This window comes from Mus musculus, chromosome 10, assembly GCF_000001635.26.
Source record: "Mus musculus strain C57BL/6J chromosome 10, GRCm38.p6 C57BL/6J".
In the NCBI taxonomy this organism is placed as follows: domain Eukaryota; kingdom Metazoa; phylum Chordata; class Mammalia; order Rodentia; family Muridae; genus Mus; species Mus musculus.
The window spans coordinates 67,153,169-67,173,324 of NC_000076.6; the positions used below are offsets into that span (position 1 = coordinate 67,153,169).

The 20,156-nt window shown below is 37.6% G+C and overlaps 1 protein-coding gene across 23 annotated transcripts in view; it reads left to right on the top strand.

Moving 5' to 3' along the window:
• The window catches only part of Jmjd1c (jumonji domain containing 1C), a 159,976-nt gene that overhangs the window by 56,818 nt on the left and 83,002 nt on the right, over window positions 1–20,156 (top strand). For all 23 annotated transcript variants that reach the window (XR_001779409.2, XR_001779410.2, XR_001779408.2 and 20 more), the window contains exon 2: window positions 4,739–4,903. Coding sequence is in view for 7 of the 23 variants with exons in the window: in XM_006513035.4 (XP_006513098.1) it covers window positions 4,739–4,903 (165 nt within the window). In the remaining 16 variants the exon portion in view is untranslated. The remainder of the gene's footprint in view (window positions 1–4,738; window positions 4,904–20,156) is intronic.

Below are 20,156 nucleotides of genomic sequence, written 5' to 3' on the forward strand. Positions count from 1 at the left end.
TGGATGGATGGATGGATAAAAATAAATAAATGTAATTGTTGAAGCTGACAATGAGTATATTATGTTCATGTTTCAATACTAAACGGTTAAAATTTTGTACGTTGCCTTTTATATATTTTCATTAATTTAGTATACTAAACTAAGATGTACAGCTTTTTCTCCCTTTTTAATTTTTTGAGTGTGGGTATTATTACTAAAGGCCTGCACCACCAACGCCTGGCCTTTTAAAAATATTTTAAGTGAAGGACCAGTTTATACTTGCAGATTTTGTGGTTATTTTTAAAATGGAAACGTTGCAGTTGGCTAGTAATAAAGATCAAAGTTCCTCCTTACTGGGCTTAATTTTAATAGGATGATAACCTTCTCCTGAATTCTGTTTTCCTGTAAAAATTTTCACAACCTGAAAATACAAATATCTCTGAATATGTACACGGGTTATTTTCCCTCCCCACCCTTACCTTCAGTATAGGGCATGACATAAAACTGTGTGCCTGTGCCCCCTGTATCTTTTGTGGAAAGATGCATTAAAGTGTGGTGGCTCATGTATCTAAGCCTGGCACTCAGAAACCTGAGCCAGAAGGCTTTTTCAGAAATCCAAGTCCAGACTGAGCTACATTGTAAGTACAGCCAGCCAGTGCTAAATAGCAAGATTTTATCTGAGGAAAAAAAATTGTTATCCATTTCTCAAAGGATCTGGACTGTTTTCTAGGATGCCTTTATAAGCAAAACAGCTTTGAACTTAAAAAAAAAAAGTAGTTTTCTTTTTATCTAAAACTCTCGGGAAAACCATATTTATTGTCATTTAATTTTGGATCACTTCTGTAAATTCTTTCTCTCTCCACGTAACTTACACTATTTCCACTTACATTTCATTTCTTTTTATGTGCAGACTGTCAGTGGCTCACTTTCTTCAGTATCTGAGGGTCTACAGTCTTGAGTTTGGCTTTTCATCATGAAAAGCACCTGTGTTCAAAGATTTTCACCTGGTTATTTATTTTTGGTACTTTCTTTTTCTGAGAAATATTCGTAAGTTCTGTCTTTATACACATATTTTGTTAAATACATTATTTGTATTTTTTTTTTAGTTTATAGCTTTTTTCACTATGTCAATATTAACTTGTCACAGAGTAAAAATTAAATTTGAAATAATTTCCTTTTTCACATAGATTATGATCTTAATATTATTTCTAAGAATCATTTTGCTACCCAGCGGTCATAAGATTTTGGCTTTAAAAATATTTTACTTAGTACCCTTAAGTCTAAGTCTAAGCAATTGAGTCTAAGTTTTGTACAAGATGTGAAGTATGGATTCAAGTTAGATAGTTGCATTGTTGTGTCTCTGACATGGGTTTCTGATTATCAGTATTTATTGAGGGGACTTATCCATTTTCCTTTGACATGAATGACATTAAACATTTATGAAGACCAGGTTTCATTTCTTATGCATTTATTTTGTGTCATCTTTTCATTGATTTTTGTCTTCTATCTTTTTGGCAATATTCTTATATGGCAGCTTTCTTTTCAGCTTTAATCTTTATTATCATTGTGTGTGTGTGTGTGTGTGTGTGTGTGTGTGTACATTGGGGAGCATGTAATCAGGTGTCGGGCAGTATCTGCAGTTGGCTCTCTCCTTCTACCTCTGTGTGGGTTCCAGGGTTCAGGGTTTGGACTTAGATTGCCAGCTTACTCAGCAAGCCCCTTTATCGCCTGTGCCATCTGGTCAACCCAGTGTTCAGTTTTGAGTCCTGTAGTTTTAGAAATCTGATTCCTTCTTTGAAATTGTTTTGGCTTTTCTATTTTCTTTGTACTATGGTTTTTTCTTTATGGTACATAAAGAAAATCTCGATGGGCTTGTAATTGGAATTATACTGAATCTCCAAATCAGTTTGAGTAGAATTGATTTTAATAACAAAACTGAAACTCTTAATTCATGAATTTAGATGTTTTGTTTATTCCGCTGAACATTGATTCCCCCCCCCCCCTCCCCCATTATCATTTTGTAGTTTTCCCCATATATGTTCTAAGTCTATTTGTTAGATTACTCCATTGTGGTTTCTACTTAGCTCTATGTACTTGTATTACTTTTCTCATTGCTGCAATAAAATTCTTGACAAAAGCAACTATAAAGGGAGGGAGGGTGTATTCTGCCTCTTAGACTGAGGGTCCAGCCCCGCCATGGAGGGGAAGGATAGCCGGAATGAGGTGTTGTTCAGGTTACACTGTGTCTTCATCAGAAGTAGAGACACAGGAATGCTGGCGTCTCCGTTTAGAGTGACTCTTGTCCCTCAGTTTCCTAACAGGTGTGTCAAGAGAGTTGTCTCAGCCTGTCAAGTTGGCTGTCAATATTAGTCATCATAAGACAACTTAGTGTTTGAAATGGCCTATTCCAACTCAAGTCTTTGGAAATCAACACCGTTGTCACAGGTTTAGCTTCTGCTGCAAATTATCACTTGTTCAGATGTCAATCTTTGTTAGACTGGCCCACTGGCCCACCCAGCTAGAAAGTGTTCTTCATATGTTACTGACTAGCTTTAGGGTTTATTAGTAACTTATAACCCAAAAAATGTAGGGTTAATTTATGTTTTAAATGAGACTGTATTTTTTCCTTCTACTTTAAATTAACTTATATTTTTATATTTGATATTAGCCCAGAGATACCATAGTGAACATAAAAAAGTTTTTTAAAAACTGCATTTTATGGCTATGGGTGTTTTTGTGTGCACGTATTTCTGCACATTACATAGGTCTTTTTGTACCAGTGGAGGACAGAGCAGGGTATTTGATCCCTGGAAATGGAGTTCCAGAAGGTTGTGAGCTGACATGTGGATGCTGGGAATCAAACCTGGGTTCTCTGGAAGAGCAGCAAGGGCTTTTACGTGCTGAGCCATCTCTTCACTCTCTGTGGTTAACATTTTAGAAAAAGATGAGTTAAACGTCAGACCATCAGAATGGAACAACTCTTTATTTTATTTTTAAGTTCTCTATCATTATCCAAGGTATTAAAATGTACCCTTATTATTTGTGTACTTGGATAATCGAACAGTATTCAGTATAACCCTTCTCTCCTCATCTGAGGTCTGTCTGTAGACACTGCTGACTGAGATTTCTTTTGGAGCACTTAGGTCATCTGAAGTTTCTGATTATGGTACCAGTAGTCATTACTATGTCAAAAAGTAATTTCATACTAAACTCACTCATTCTGAAGTAGATTTTAAAAATATACTCAAAAAGAAAACAGATTTCAAGAATCTTATTTGTTAATAAAATGCTGGAGCCGTTCATCCTTGTTAGGTTAGATGAAAGAAAAAAAAAAAAAGGAAGGTGTGGGGTGCATGCCTTTAACCCCAACATGAGAACAAAAGCCTGGTCTGTGTAGCCAGTTCCAGGTGAGTCAAGTCTTACACAGCGAGACCTTTTTCCCTTAGGCTTATTGAACGATTACTATGCTGTCTGTCATTCCTCTCTCATGTTTCACCCGAGGTTAATAAAGGTAATTGTAAGGGTCCACTGCAAACCCACTGCCAGCCTCTTACCTTATATTATACACCAGTGCTTGCTGTGTAATATGAGAGCTAGGCTCTATAGGTTGCAGATAGCAGTGGGACTGCATTTGGACCTCAGTTGTTTTGATGTTTTGGTTGAATCCAGAAAAAACAATTGAAGTGTTGAGATGCCAGTTTACGTCGCTGTACATGTACCCTCAGTCCTTCCCTTTTGCAGTGCTAGAGACGAGCTAATTACGTGTTCTATGACTAAGCCACATCTTTAGCGTGATTTGAAATATTTGATGACTGTTTTAGTTAGGGTTTCTATTGTTTTGATGAAACACGATGACCAAAAAGCGAGTTTGAAAGAAAGGGTTTATTTGGTTTGCACTTCCAGATCATAGTCCATCATTGGAGGAAGTCAGGACAGGAGCTCAAGCAGGGCTGGAACCTGGGGGCAGGAACTGATGCAGAAGCCATGGATGGGTACTGTTTATGGCTTGCTTCTCATAGCTTACTCAGCCTCCTTTCTTATCAAACCCAGGACCACCATCCCAGGGATGGCACCACACACCATGGGCTGGGCCCTCCCCATTGATTACTAATTGAGAAAATGCCTTACAGCTGGATCTCATGGAGGCATTTTCTCAACTTTAACTCCTCCCTTTCTGATGATTCTAACTTAAGTTGACACCTAAACCAGCCAGTATAGGAACCTAATCATAGCAGATTTTAATTTTGAATTTTTGTTACAATATTATTTGTATAGACCAATGCATAGATGAATCTTGAAATAACACTTTCATTGTTTTTGTTATTATTTTATAGAATATTTTTCTTGATAGTCTAGTAGCAAATCAGGGACGCTCTATAGATAAACTCAGTGGTGGTTATGTACAGTGAAGCTGTTAGTAAAGGATTTAATGTTGGACACGTGTTATCTAGCATTTCGTTGCTGACTAATAAGTGCTGAGGAGCATTTTTGAGCCACTCTTTTTACCAGTAGTCATTTGAGTCATTTTCATGTCATAGAAGTGAGTAAGGTTCTTGTTCTACAACGTTCCAGCACTTGGGAGGGCAAAACAGGATGGTCACAAGTTAGAGACCACTCTGAGCTACATATTATACAAGACCTCTGCCAAAAAGATGAATAGTAATGTTAATAATGTATTTTCTAATTCTGCTTCATAGGTTAATATCATTGCTGTATGTATAATACTCAAATTTTATGTTTTCTTTTTCTTTTTTTATAGGTCTACGTGGAATTTGATGACCTTGAGTGGGATAAACGGGAGTGGGTTAGAGTTTATGAAGATTTTTCAACTTTCTTGGTGGAATATCACTTAATCTGGGCCAAAAGGAAGGACCCTAGCCAGACTCAGGGATCAAAGAGCAGACAAATTCAGTGGCCTGCACTGGTAAGATTTGTTCCTGTTTTATTAATTGTTCTCCTTTGTTTGTCTAAGATGAGTGAGCACTGAATGGAAGTTAGATGTGTTTGGCTAATTATAGTTTAATATTCTTGAAAAATCTAGCAGAACTTTCAAAGCACTGTTGTATTTAAGAGTGTTTCAGTTTAATTAATATTTTTTCAGTATATTTAGTACATAAACTGTTTTATCCAACTTGGTGAAAACTTAAATTTGGTTATAGACTAGTTGAGAAATAGTCATTCAGATGCTGTCTGTATGGTGTGGAACTGCTGTGTTGAATGAAACTTTGAAGTGAAAGACAGACAGACACATGGCAGGAGAAGACAGACATATGGCAGGACATGATTCTTCTTGGTTTTGTTAATCAATCTTCACTGTAAGTCATAACATGTTCAAATAGTGGGACAAATTAATTTATGTCAGGAAATGGTTTGTTTGAGAAAACATTTTTTTTTGTTTTTTTGTTTTTTGTTTTTCGAGACAGGGTTTCTCTGTGTAGTCCTGGCTGTCCTGGAACTCACTCTGTAGACCAGGCTGGTCTCGAACTCAGATATCCACCTGCCTCTGCCTCCTGAGTGCTGGGATTAAAGGCGTGTGCCACCACCGCCCGGCGATTAAGAAAACATTTTAATGCATTTCTCATTATTTAAAGAGTTTTTAAAAAGAAACATACTAACTAAACAAGATTACTAAATTCTGTGAGGCAAGCTAGGTATGGTTGTATGTGTGTATAATCCCAGCCATTTAGGAGGTGACAATGGGGGACTTTAGATCAGCATCATCTACCTAGTGAGTTCTAGGTTAGCCTGATATCCTTTAAGAATAAAAGAAAATTTTATTAGGCAAATAGTCACATTTAATAACTTGTTACTGTTTTTTGGCAAAATGCCTATCAAGTGATGAATAAGCAGTGAGTGGCTCCTTTAAACTAACCTCATATTAGCATGCTGGAAATCTTTTAAAAATTAATAAACAGTCGGAAAGATGTAAAAGTTTGAACTTTTCCAGAGGACCAGAGTTTGGTTTTCAACACCCATTTTGGGTGGCTGTGCCTGTAACTCCAGTTGTAGGGCATCCAAAGACCTCCTCTGACCTCTGGATGCCTGTACGCACATGGTGCACTAAGAGATTCACACCAGCACACATTCTAGAAAGCCATTAAATTGTGATGAGTGATCCACGTTAGACACTTTTACCCCCAAATTTCTAATATTGAGATTAAACCTGGGCCTCAAGCACTCTACTAAGGAGCATATCTCTTGCCTTCCAAGTTTTTAAAAGTGTAATTTGCCTACATATTTTTTTCTTACTTTAGTTGGTTAACTCTTTAATGCTTTTCTACATATAAAATAGAAATTTACTTTATCTATTTTTGAGCATTCCTTTTACAGTTTGAAGGCACACATGATTAAAAGTAGATAGAGGCTAGGGATGTAACTCAGTAGAATACTTGTGCATATCCACATATCCCTGGATTCAATATAGATAGAAAAATTTTAAATATTAGGAGATGGGACAAAGGGAATGAATGAAATCAACTGAATAAAGCATTTCAAAAGGAAATAAAGTATGGAAATGATTTTCATGAACTATATTTTTGATAGAAAACTTCCAAAAAGCAGAGAATCACTTCATCTGTGGGCTTAAACAAGTTTATTAAATGATTATGTTCCAGCTCCCAGTATTAAAGCAAAAGCTTAACCCAGGTGTGTGTGTTGGCATGCCTTTGATCTCAGTGGGTGAAGCTCAGTGAGTTCCAGGCCAGCCTGGTCCACACAGTGAGCGTCTAGATGGCCAGGGCTTTGATGCATACGTTAGGGTTAATAACAGATCAACAACCACAGAAAATTAAGCTGTGACTTGCTTTTAAAAAAACATCCCAGCCATTCGATTTTACCAATAAAGACTCTGGTGCCAGATGCTCAGAGAGACAGAGAAAGCACCCAGCTGGCCTTCCTATCCCACCAAAGTCCCAGAAGGAAAAGCCCCTTCTCCTTCTGCAGGCTGTCTTAAATACCTTCCAGCCTGTGTCCCTCCTTTCTGTTTACTTAGGCTCACTCCCTGGCTACTTGCTCCCTCTCTTGACCTTAGGCCAAGTTTATTTAGCTCTCAGATTAAAGGCTAAGGCTGAGCCACACCACAACAAGGTTTTTCCAGTTCACACTCTCGGGGATCACAATGTGATCCGATATCATGCAGCAATGACTAACATGATGTTTCAGTTTCTACACCTTAACTTAAAACTCAGTTCAAACATATGATATATTTGTATTTGGGTATGAGTGTTATATGAAGAGTTGCAAAAGTAGTAGGAATTAGTATCATAAATAACCAAACTATATTATCCTAATATCATAGTTGAAGAGTAAAATCCTCTAGGCAAATCATTACCCTCTCTTAGGTTGAATTAAAGTCAAGGTGAAATTCTGATTAGTATTAATACATTTCCTACTTGCTGAAAAATTTCCAAGGAACTACTTAAAACTATTTTTGTCAGTAGTGTAAAATGCTGTTTCTGTTGAAAATTTTTTAACATTAGTGCAGGAAAGATGGCTCAGTGATTAAGAGTATTTGCTATTCTATCAAAAGATGAAGGTTCAGTTTCCAATATCCATATGATGGCTGTCTTGTTCTCCACTACTTTTCTTCTGGCCCAGCCTTCCAGATCACCCACCCAGAATGAATCTTATATTTGGTGTTTCTATAGAATTATGTTTGTACTTCTGTTTTTATAACCAGCTCATTTTGTTTTTTATTGTATCTTTTCATGTCTATCTTTTAATAGACTGTACATTGTTTAAAGTTAGGAATTCTATGTAGTTATCTTTGTGTGATTTGTAAGAATAAAGCCCAGTGCTATACCACCATAGACAGTGAATCAAAGTGGTAAGTGGACAACAGCCTGGCTAGATAAAAGTTACAGCAAATTTCTATATATTAATTTATGTTAAAGGACCAAGCATATTCTGGTAAAATGTTAATTTATTGATTTAAACTTGCCAGAAGAGTGTAAATACTGAAGCCCAGAGCACTTGTGTTGCAGAACACAAAAATCTGGTTCTTACTCTTAGTGTGTGTTTTCTTTTATAGATATGCAATTCTGGTTAGTATGTAAACCTTTATTAATTTATTTTAGATTCTTTGCCCAGTAAGAATCCTTTTACATAATTGTATATTCAGAAAAACAACTCTTTGGGATAAAACGTTGGAAAGTTGATTTAGATTATGGCCTCAAACGTATGTTGGTTACTGAGATGTTTAGACATGCCACATCCCAAATAGGAAGTAAACTTTAGGGTAAATTCATTTAAAGTGTTAGTGAGTTTGTACCATTAGAATTGTTAGTAATAAGTTGGCTCTGTCCTCTTGTAAATAGTGACATAGAACTGAAGTATGCCTTTAGCGTTGCTATTTCTTAGAAAGGTAAAGCACTTTAAGAAGATAAGGTTACAAAGAATAAATTAGCTATCTTTCTAACTGACTGCATAGAATACTGGTAACAACTAAGCACATTGATTCATTCCTTGTGGATTACAGATTATCATTTTTCTTCCTCCCTCCCTCCTTCCCTCCCTCCTCCCTTCTTTCCTTTCTTTATTAGAGGGGGAAGGAAGGATATCATATTGTGAGAATCAAAGAGGGGCCTATGAGATGTTCAGAATGTAAAGGCACGTGTCATCAAACCTAACACCGTGAATTTGATACGGGATCCAGTATGGTGAAGAGAGACAGGACCCCACACGGTGCCCTCTGACCTCCACATGCATGCCACAGTACATGTGCACCTACAGCCACAGGCAATCTCGGCCAACTCTCCATGCAAATAATAGGAATAAATCTAATTTGAAAATGAAGTCATTTATACTCTGGTTTATTAATTTAGTTACTATGAAGTTAGTCTTAAAATACATTTTAAATGTAGAAAATGTATTCAATTCATCCAGTGTTTGTTAAATACCATGTTGGCATAATAGAAGTTATAGACACAAATTACCTGCAGAAATTGGTATAGTCTTATTTAAAAAAAAAAAAAAAGAGTCCTCCGATGTTCAGTAATTTCAGGATATTTGTTAAATATTCTTGGAGAAATTATTTAGTTTTAAAAAGTAATTATAGAGACAGGGGTGATGGCTCAATGTATTAAGGCCCTTACCGTGCAACCAAGAGTGGCACCTACTGTAACCTTACACTTGGGAGCAGGGAGCTGCTTCTTATATTCTACAAGGGAGACTGCCTGCTTCAATAAACAAAGTGGGCAGCAGTTGATCAAAACAACGAACTTTTACGTTGCACCCATACATACTTGTATATACACACTTATACCATATACAAATACTCATGAAAAGTATTTTTTTTTTTTTAAAGATTTATTTATTTATTATATGTAAGTACATTGTAGCTGTCTTCAGACACTCCAGAAGAGGGAGTCAGATCTCGTTACGGATGGTTGTGAGCCACCATGTGGTTGCTGGGATTTGAACTCTGGACCTTCGGAAGAGCAGTCGGGTGCTCTAACCCACTGAGCCATCTCACCAGCCCGAAAAGTATTTTTTAAAGAAATGATAAATACGCATATAGCATAGAGGAATAAATTGAAATTAAAACTCTAAATCCTGCTTACTTTGGAGTAAGAGTTATATATTTTAGAAGTGTTGTTAAATAATAAATATCAGTTATGATTATGAAAATTGTGTTTGAATTTTTAAAATGTGGTTTTTGCAGATCCTCCCTCTTCTCTTAAAAAAAATCAAAAGTAAAAACAAGCAAAACAAACCTCCAGGGTCTGTCTACGAGGCTCTGTCTGGCCTGGAATCCACCATGCATACCAAGTTGGTCTCACACTCTCAAATCCTCTCTGCCTTTCCACTGCTGGGATTAAAGGTGTATATCACCACACCTGGTAAAAAAAACAGTCATTGACACGACAGTATTGTCTCCTGTTATTTATGTTGGAAGTAATTTTCTTCAAATAGTTATTTTCATATAGTTATTTAGTTTTCTGGTAATAAATTGATAGTTTTATTTTTGTTTTGCTAATATATTATTTTCACTCTGTTATCACTACAGAGAACTAAAATTTTACAGTGCAAATGACAGCTTAAGCTATAACAAAAATAATAGTAAGGTTTGCTTCTTAGAAAGCTCTTGACTGTTTCATGGTTTGTGTGTAATGTATATTGGACATGCTCATCTTCTTTGCTTTGTCCCACCTCTTCTGAGTTTTTAAAGTCTGTTTGAGTTACCTGTTCGCTTTTAGATTTGCATAATTTATGTGACTATAGATATCACCTAGTTCTTCCTTTTTGGAATAGTGAAGTTGAAAAAGAATAATTAGAAGTTATCTATCTGCATGTACACCTGTGTGCCAGAAAAGGACATTAGATCCCATAACAGGTAGTTGTAAGCCACTATGTTGTTGCTGGGCATTGATCTCAGGACCTCTGGGAGAGCAGCCAGTGGTCTTAACTTTTTAGCTGTCGCTACAGTGCTAATTAGAAGTAATTAATTAGAAGTAATTAATTCACTATATAATATACTAAGAACCAGACTCTTAGGTTAAATTTCAAATCATGACCACTATTTTGTGAGTATCTGGGCTACTCACAAAAAATAATAATGTATTTATTTTCTGTATATCTCATTTTGTTCATTTATAGTACATACTTCAAAAGACTTAAAAATTAAGCAAGAGCTGGGCACTCGGGAGGCAGAGGCAGGTGGATTTCTGAGTTCGAGGCCAGTCTGGTCTACAAAGTGAGTTCCAGGACAGCCAGAGCTACACAGAGAAACCCTGTCTCCAAAAAAAAAAAAAAAAAAACCAAAAAACAAACAAACAAAAAAACAACAAACAAACAAACAAACAAAAAAGGCAAGAAAATATGTAGCTAAAAATTGAGAATAGTGTTGGAACGAGTTTTGCCGTATGCAGTAGTCTTTGAAGGGTGTCTTTACAAGGGTATACTTAACTTCTGATCCTGTTTCTTCTTGATGGCTTCCCAGAACTATCACAGGGTCTATGATCTCCTGGAACTCATAGAACTTACTGAACATTTGTAAATACTCAAGCCTACCTTTGCAATTCGAGGGTTTTCAGCTGGCATGTACTCCTAGCTCCTTGGAAAAGGAAGGTGTCAGGGTAAGGACAGATTCCATCAGAGTTCAAATGGCCATGGGGTCAGACCCATCCACCCACCTCATGCCAAAACAGTTTATTCTCCTATAGTCATGTGTGTGCACGTGTGGAGTTGGTTGTGGAGGCCAACAGGCCTAGGCTGACCCTGGACCTGGACTTGCAGGTAGTGTGAGCTACTTGATACAGATGCTGGAAACTGAACTCTGATTCTTAGAGCAGTTTCTGAGCCGTCTCTCCAGTTCTTTCAAAAGTAATTTATAAAATGTTTTAGTACTTTTCAGTTAAAAAGAATGTTACTTATGTGTGTGAAAGTGTACATGAATGTCATCAGGTGTGTGGGAGTCAGGAGACACCTGGCAGAGTTCTCTTTTTGTATTCTGTGGGCTTGGCAGGACCTGTTCTCATCGTCAGACTTGGGAGCAAGCAAGCACCTTACCTGTTCAGCCATCTCACAGACCCTGATTGTGATTTTAAAGACATTGCTGTGTTGGTAATATAGGTGTATATTTCCGATAGTTGTTATGATATATATGAATTTTACTTCTTTTAATATTTAAAAAATGATTTATTTATGTGTGTCTATGTAGATATATGTATATGAGTGCATGTTTCAATATAGGACAGAAGAGGTAGTCATATCCCTGTTTTCTGGGGCTATGGGCACTTGTAAGTCACCAGACATAGATATTGGGAATTGACTCCAGATCCTCTAGAAGCCCCCATCTGATTGTTCCTTTCCCATCCAAATACATAATATGTGGGCATGCGCGCGCGCGCGCGCACACACACACACCTTTTTAAGGTCAGGTGTTCAAATTCATGACAGCCATGTGAGAGGGAGCAGCACGCTATAGTTGGTGCCACCCCTAGGCAGATGGGCCTGGGGTGTATAAGAAAACAAGATGATCAAGTCATGGGCAGCAAGCCGGTAAGCATGGCCTTTACTTCAGTTTCTGCCTCTAGGTATCTTACCTGTTGCGTTCCCCTAATCTGGCTTCTTAGATGATAGACATGTAGAAGTCTTAAGATGAAATTAGTTCTTTCCTCTCCAGGTTGGTCTTGGTTATGGTGGTTTTATTTGTCATAGCATTATAAACTGTAACTAGGACACCTGAGTTGCATCTTTGTGAACTAAGTGGCAAGTTGTTTTTCTGCCATTCACATCTGTGCTGTGTGTGTTGGATTTGTTTTTTGTTTTTTGTTTTCAGCTATTTCCTGATAGAGGTTTTTTTTTTTTTTGAGACAGGGTTTCTCTGTGTAGCCCTGGCTGTCCGTGGTGCTCACTTTGTAGACCAGGCTGGCCTCGAACTCAGAGATCCGCCTGCCTCTGTCTCCCTAGTGCTGGGATTAAAGGTGTGCACCACCACGCCTGGCTTCCCCTGATAACAGTTTTTAAAACAGTATTCGTGGGGGATCTGAAATGAGATCTCTAAACACACAACTACTGAAATGGGCAATGCCAATGTGTCTGTCAGTACTTGTCTTACCTCCTTTTCATAAGTCTTAATGCTTCATGTGTAGAACATGAACTAGATTTAAACAACACCACCTGACCACTAGCCAAACCGAACTAAAAGAATAAAAATACCCAAACCAGGGGCTGGAGTGATGGCTCAGAGGTTAAGAGTACTGGCCGCTCTTCCAGAGGTCCTGAGTTCAATCCCCAGCAACCACATGGTTGCTCACAACCATCTGTAATGGGATCTGATGCCCTCTTCCATGCAGTTTTACATGCAGATAGAGCACTCATACATAAATAAATTTTAATAAAATATCCAAACCCACATGTCATTTTAGATGAATCTGCAAAACTAAAGAAATATCATTTAAGGGCTGGAGAGATGACTCAGCAATTAAAAACACTGACTGCTCTTCCAGAGGTCCTGAGTATAGTTCCCAGCAACCACATGGTGGCTCACAACCATCTGTAATGGAATCTTGATGCCCTCTTCTGGTGTTTCTGAAGACAGCTACAATGTACTTATAAATAAAATAAATAAACTTTTTTTTTTAAACAGGAAATTATATAAGTGCCTTTTTAGAATGTTTCTAGTAAGTGACGTCAGGAAAACATAGTTAAATTTTTATTGCTGTAAAGTTTGATTTCAAACTCAGAAGTGTCTTACTGAGAGACCTTCTAGTAGATTACACATGATGACTTTACCTAGGTATTGTTTCAGCTTTGCAGGGTGAGCTAGAATGATTATGCACACCGACTCCCCAGCCTAATACACCTGATAGGTGTCGTGATTGACTATCATGATTGGTTTGTCTGGAGTTAGAATTCCCTGGGAGTTAGATCCTGAGCTTGTGTGTCTGAAGGCAGGTACAGTGTGCTCATATATATAAAATAAATCATTCTTTAAATAGAAAAGAAAAAAAAAAGGAATAGGATGAGCTGATAAAATTTAATCCACAGTAATGTGCTATTATAAAATTTATCATAATCCGTAGCTCTACAAAAAGATGAAGACAGGCTGGAGAGATAGCTCAGCGGTTAAGAGCACTGACAGCTCTTCCAAAGGTCCCAAGTTCAAATTCCAGGAACCACATGGTGGCTCACAACCACCCATAATGAGATCTGATGCCCTCTTCTGGGGTGTGTACTTACATATAATTAAATAAACCTAAAACAAAAAAGATGAAGACAAAAATTTCTCTAATATTTGTGTATAAGCCAAGTGGTAGTACTGGAGATGTACACCTTTAATCCCAGCACCTGGGAGGCAAATGCAGATGGATCTCTATGAGTTTGAGGTCAGCCTGGTCTACAGAGTGAGTTCCAGGACAGCCAGGGCTACACAGAGAAACCCTGACCCGAAAAAACAAAGGGAGGTGTCCAGGGGGTTGAGTCCTCCAAGTTGTCTTTTGACCTCCATACATGGTTTGTGCTCTACATATCAACACATACAACAGTAAAATTTAAGAATACAATATATACGGATATGTGGCTGAGAAGTAAAGTAATTATTAGAGTTCACTCAACTCCAATTATAGCCAATATGATTTTTCCAGTGGAAATGCTACTAAAAGTTTCATGGCTAGTACTTGAAAGGATTATTGCTTTTAGTTGGATACTTTTAAAAGATTCTTGATAAGCAGTTTTATATGCCGTAGCAGATATAGCTAAAGAAATATACACATTTATACATTTTAAAGTTTGGCAGTAAATATATGCTCAAATCACATATGTGGTTTTTGGTTTTGTTGTTGTTACCCAGATTAAAACTACTAAGGAATTGCCATTTATGATCTCTGGTTCTTCCCCACCTATTCCAAGCTCTCAGTGGTCTTAATACATAGTTGGTATTCCTGTTGTAGCAAATGATATCAATAATAAGTTAATTTTGCATCTTAGACAAAAGAATTTGACATTTAGTATTCCTGCCAACCTAGAAAAAAAAACCCAGTTTACTAATATGAATGTTTAATTAAAATACACTATTTTTATTTCTTTTTGAGAATGTTTGTAGTTTGAGTTTAGACAGCTGTTCCCCTCCCCTCCCCTCCTCTCCCCTCCCCTCCCCTTCCCTCCCCTCCCCCTCTATTCTCCTTTTCTTCTTTTGTTCAAACTCTGGCTGTGAATCCTAAATTCTCATTCTCTCAGATGTAGCCTGCAGTCTGAGAATGTCTGTCTGAAAAACCAGAGACAGCCTTATGCCCAAACTTCTGTTACCAGTGCCTTTTGATATGCAATATGAATTATTTTGTTTAAATTCTTGATAATGGCAACTGCAGTAGCTAACTTCACGTTTTAAATAGTGTTCAAAAGCTGCAAATTCATGGAATATTTAATTTTGGGAGGACTCAGTTTGGCACTACAAGAAAACATTTTATTTGTCCTTTACCTGCCCGTAGTTCTAGCCTGTGAATGCTGAAGCAGGCCGATTGCAAGCACAGTGTTGTAGTCTACATAGTAAGTTCTAGGATAACTTATGGCAAGTAAATCTGTAAGAATATTATTTTCAAATATCACAATCATAGAAGTCTAGTTTTTTATTTTGCTTTTTGTTTGTTTTTTGGGGGGTTGTTTTGTTTGTTTTGTTTTTGTTTTTTGTTTGTTTGTTTGTTTTCTGGTTTGGTTTGGTTTTTGGTTTTGGCTTTGGGTTTTTTTCAAGACAGGATTGAGACATGACAGCGCCAGGATAAAAGACATGTGCTACCACTGCCTGTCAATTTAAACACATTGAGAAAGTGAGTTCTGACCAAAAAGAATATGTACCGTCTAACAATCTTGTTCACTGCCTAGGTAGGTGCACTACTGTGAGCTATATCCTCAGCCTCAGAGATCAAAAATTAGTGTTGCATACAATACCTATAGAGAATGAGAACATGATGGATGTAACTCAAGTGTTGGGGAGTAGAGACAAGTAACCTCTATAGCTCATTGGCTAACCTGTTTAGCTGAAAGGATAGGCTCAAGTTTAGTGCAGGACCCTGTCTCTAAAAGTAAGATGGAAAACAATAAAAAAAGATAACTGGTGCGCCCCGTCCCCCCTCCCCAGTCAGGGTGCATACCAGTGCATGCATGAGAGTGCACACAGCACATGGACTTGTGCACAAATTCTATTGAGCTTTTTTTGCAGGGGGGATGGGGAGCAGAGAGGCCAATGTAACCATAGGCCATTGATCTAGCAATTTTAAGTTTAAAAAGGTACTCCAAAGGTAACACTTTTGGAGGAAATTAAATATCTTACTAAGTTGCAGTTAGGCATGAGTTACTGTGCTTTTTTTTTTTTTTTTTAAATCATTAAAATGTCAATGAGCCGACAGAACTGTTAAATAAGATATTATGAAGAAAGGGGGGGGAGGTGGAATTGGTGTTCAGTTGGTAGACTATTTGCCTAGAATGCACAAGACGCTGGGTCCGTTGCCAGTACCACATGAGTTGATGTGGTGGTGCATGCCTGTAATTCCAGCACCTGGGAGGTGGAGGTAGAGGGACCAGAGGGTCAGGAGCATCCTTAGCTGCATAATGAGTTCAAGGCCATTTTGGGGTATATGAAATTCTGTCTCAAAATGAAATGAAATATAATAAAATAAGAATCTGCCTAAATATGGTGGTGCATGTCTTTAATCCCAGCTGTCTCTCATTTCCAGCCCAGCCAAGGCTACATATGGAGACTCTGTTTCAGTACCCCTTACCTCTCACCAAGACAAATACAAAGTGTCATAGAAAGGAGATATGTAAACATGGTGTGTGGTGACTGTTTAGAAGGCATTTGTGACAACAGATTCATAGGAACTTACTTTTGTTTCCTCTCAGGAAATAGCTTAGTATTTGATAATCCTGTGTTTGAGATGACTTTACAGAATATAGAACATAACTATTGTGGATAGTAGTGAGAATTGATTATGCAAGTGTTTCTTGCATAAATATTAAAATTTTCCCTCTTGGTTAGAACTAAAATATAATATTGTTTGCATGTTTGTAAGGAACTTAGTCACAAATGTTGTGAAAATCAAGTTTCTATGTTTTGAGGTACCTCTAATCAACTGATTTTCCAGTGAGACTCAAAAATGAGAGCAAGACTGTATTCAAGATAATGAAGCTAGTTATACTTTATAATGGTACCAGCCTTGTAAATGCTTCTGACAATGTTACAATCTTTTCACAGGTCGGTGATGTTAGGTGTGTCTGTGAGACCCTGTGTTGTCTCAGTGCTTCTTTCTGTACACTGTAATGTTCCAGTCACAGGAGTCACAGTTCATGAGGCAAGAACAACACAGCTGGTATCATGGTACTCAGGAGGCAGAGGCAGGTAGATCTCTGAGTTTGAGGCCAGCCTGGTCTACAGAGCAAGTTCCATGATAACCAGGGCTACACAGAGAAACCCTATCTTGGAAAAGCAACAACAACCACCAAAAAGCGAAAACGGAAATACATGACATTCTCATCATCTGTAGTCACTTTCTTGTGCCATAGCATAGTCGTCTTAACTTTTTATAAACTTTCCCACAATCTGCCACCTCCCCAGATTCCTATAACCACCATTTTTCTTCTCAGCTTCTGTGAGATCAATTTATCAAGGTTTCATATTAGATTGGGATTATGCAGCAGTCCCTCTTTTAGCACTTCTTCTCCTGTGCCTGACTTGCTTAACTTGCCATGATCATAGTGATTTCTACTTCACTTCATGATACAGCAAATGGCTAATCTTCAGCCATTCCTTTTTGGGGGGATTGTCTAGTATTCTGCTATGGTTTCCACATTACATTTCTTTCTCCATTCACCAACTGACATCATTAGAGACACAGAGGTTCATTTCTTTTCTTGGCTATTGTGATTGTGCTGAAATGAGCTTGGGAACTCAGATGCTTTCTTGACCTGCTGATTTCATTTTCTTTGGGTAAAACATCAGTAATGAGATTTCTGGACTATGTGATAAATTCCCTTTCTAATTTTTGAGTAAATCTTATACTGCTTTTTTTTAGAGTTATACTGATTTGCATTTGGGTCAATCATGTGTTACCATTCTCCTTCCCTCCCCATAGCCTCACTTAGTATTGCTTATTCCTATTTTAATATTTGCTTGTTTGGTTTGATGTTTTGAGATAGATTCTTGCTTTGTAACCCAGACTGCACTTGAATTTGAGTCCTACCTCTGAATGTTAAGTGCTTGAATTCAAATACACACTAACCTGCTTCTGCTGGAAGAGCTCCCCAGTTCTCCTCCTCCTGTCTCTTCCCAGTCAGGAGACTGGTTGGTTTCTTCCTTTCCTTTTTCTTTTTTTAAAAACACACTTCTCACTTCTTTTTCGTTTTCTCTCTTTTCTTCTTTTCCTTTTCCTTCCTCTCTCTCTCTCTCTCTCTCTCTCTCTCTCTCTCTCTCTCTCTCTCTCTTTCTTTCTTTCTTTCTTTCTTTCTTTCTTTCTTTCTTTCTTTCGACAGTATCAAGTAGTCTAGGCCAGTCTCAAAAATTTTTGTGGCTAGATATGGCGCTAAAGGCTGGCTTACCTTGGTGAGTTATAGGCTGGTCTACATAGAGTTCATGGACAGCAAGAACAACTCATCTGGGTAGGCTAGAATGGCCATGCAGGTCTGGTCTGCCTCCCATTGCTGGAATTACAGGATCAAGGCACCATACCCAACCCCATGTTCTGTACTTTTCTGAAGGAGAATAAGGAAGAGCATGGTTTTGATGCAATTGTGTATTTCTGTGCCTTAGAGAAAGGCCTCTTCAGTTTCTGTTGTCCAGCTGTATGTCATGTTATTTTATATATTGCTGTGGTGCTGTTTAAGTTAGCCCTTTCATTCTAATTTTTAATAGCATGTTATTTCCTAGGGACTAGTCAAGGGCATTTTTCCCTTGATAACCTTTTAAGTTTCGAACTGTTTTTACATATACTTAATGGTAGTATTTCTAAGACATTATGACAAATATAGAGAAGAATGTTAAGAGATACTTCTTACAGCCCAGAGTTTTGTAGAGGTACATGGACAAATACATTTATTTTATTGTGGTTTATTAAAAATCGAAACAAGGTACAATGGCTACAGCTGAAAATAATTTCATGTAGTAATTGAAAATCCAAAGAAAAGGCTTTTTGTTATAGACCTTGAAAAGAAAGAGTTAATTGAAATTTCATAGATGTAGGAAAACATCTCAAGCTACAGAGAGGAGAATCAGTGTGAAGGAATAGATATCACTTAGGGATTTGATGTGTTTAGTCATTACATGTTGCTAAACAAGGATGAAGGGCTGGACACACTTGAAGTTTATAATTTAAAAGTGATTTGTTAGCATGTAAAGTGGAACATGTGTATGGAACACTGGAGGCAGTGATATCGATGTATATTTTAGTATCAGTTGGAAGGGGAGCAGTAAATGCCAGGGGATACATGAAAACTAAAAAGGTATGTGGCCAAGTAGCTGCAGTGGAAGAGTGTCTGCGTCCATTCACGATGTCTTAGGTTTTATCCTTAGTACCACAAAAGTGTTCATAATGACATCTGCCTGTGATCTTGTCACTGGGGAGGGGGTGTCAGGAAGATAAGTTCAAGGTCATTCACAAAAAGAAAGGGAAAAAGGTCACAAAGCATTATGTTGGTATAGTGATCTAAGGGGAAAGGGACCTAAATGTGACGGATTTCTGACTCTAGCTAGTATTTCCAGCCGTCATGCGTCAGTGTATTGGTATTAGCTAAGCATTGAGGAGGAAAGCCAGCATATTTAAAGATAGAGTTTACTGTAAAAGTATATACTTTAACAATACTTTACCTTAATTAAAAAAATGAAATGTCCTAGACTTAAACTTGACTTCACAGTTTTTAAATATTGGAGTTACTGTTTACTGATGTTGTATGGAAAATGTAACCTAATGGAGTGATCCCTGCCATGTGCAAAGGCCTCCATGCCAAAAGTCCAAATCCAAGCCCTGGAATTTTACACCAGTTCAAAATGTATGTAGGATGAAACGAGCCAATCAAGAGATAATAAGCCATGGGCTTAGAGAAAATATTTGCAGTTTACGTCTTGTAGAAGACTGTTACTTTAACTATACAAAGAACTATTTTTTTTATTTATTTTTTGGTTTTACAAGACAGGGTTTCTCTATGTAACCCTGGCTGTCCTGGAACTCACTCTGTAGACCAGGCTGGCCTCAAACTCAGAAATCTGCCTGCCTCTGCCTCCCAAATGCTGGGATTAAAGGCGTGTGCCACTACTGCCTGGCACAAAGTACTTTTAAACTCTACAGTAATGAAAACTTTGATTAAAAGTGGGTAAAAGATATGAATAGAGACTTTACCAAAGAAGATATATAAATAAGCATGTAATAAAATGATATATACCATACCAAATTGCAAATTAAAATAAAAATTAAAATGGACACCCTACATAGATACTAAGAAGGCAGCTCCAGCAAACAGTGCAAGGATGAGAGTCAGGGAAGGCTCACACGCTGTTGTGAGCCCGTTATCCTACAGTGTACCACTTTACCACAATCTGGGTGTTGATGATGGGAGGTGGGACTTTAACTTGTATAAGGCAGGAGATGCTTGGCAACCCTTTTAAATGTTGGTATGGATGTAAAAACTATTCTAAGAGCTAATGGCTACTAACACTGAAGAGACTGCTGAGCACAGGTGAGGTCCTGGGTCCC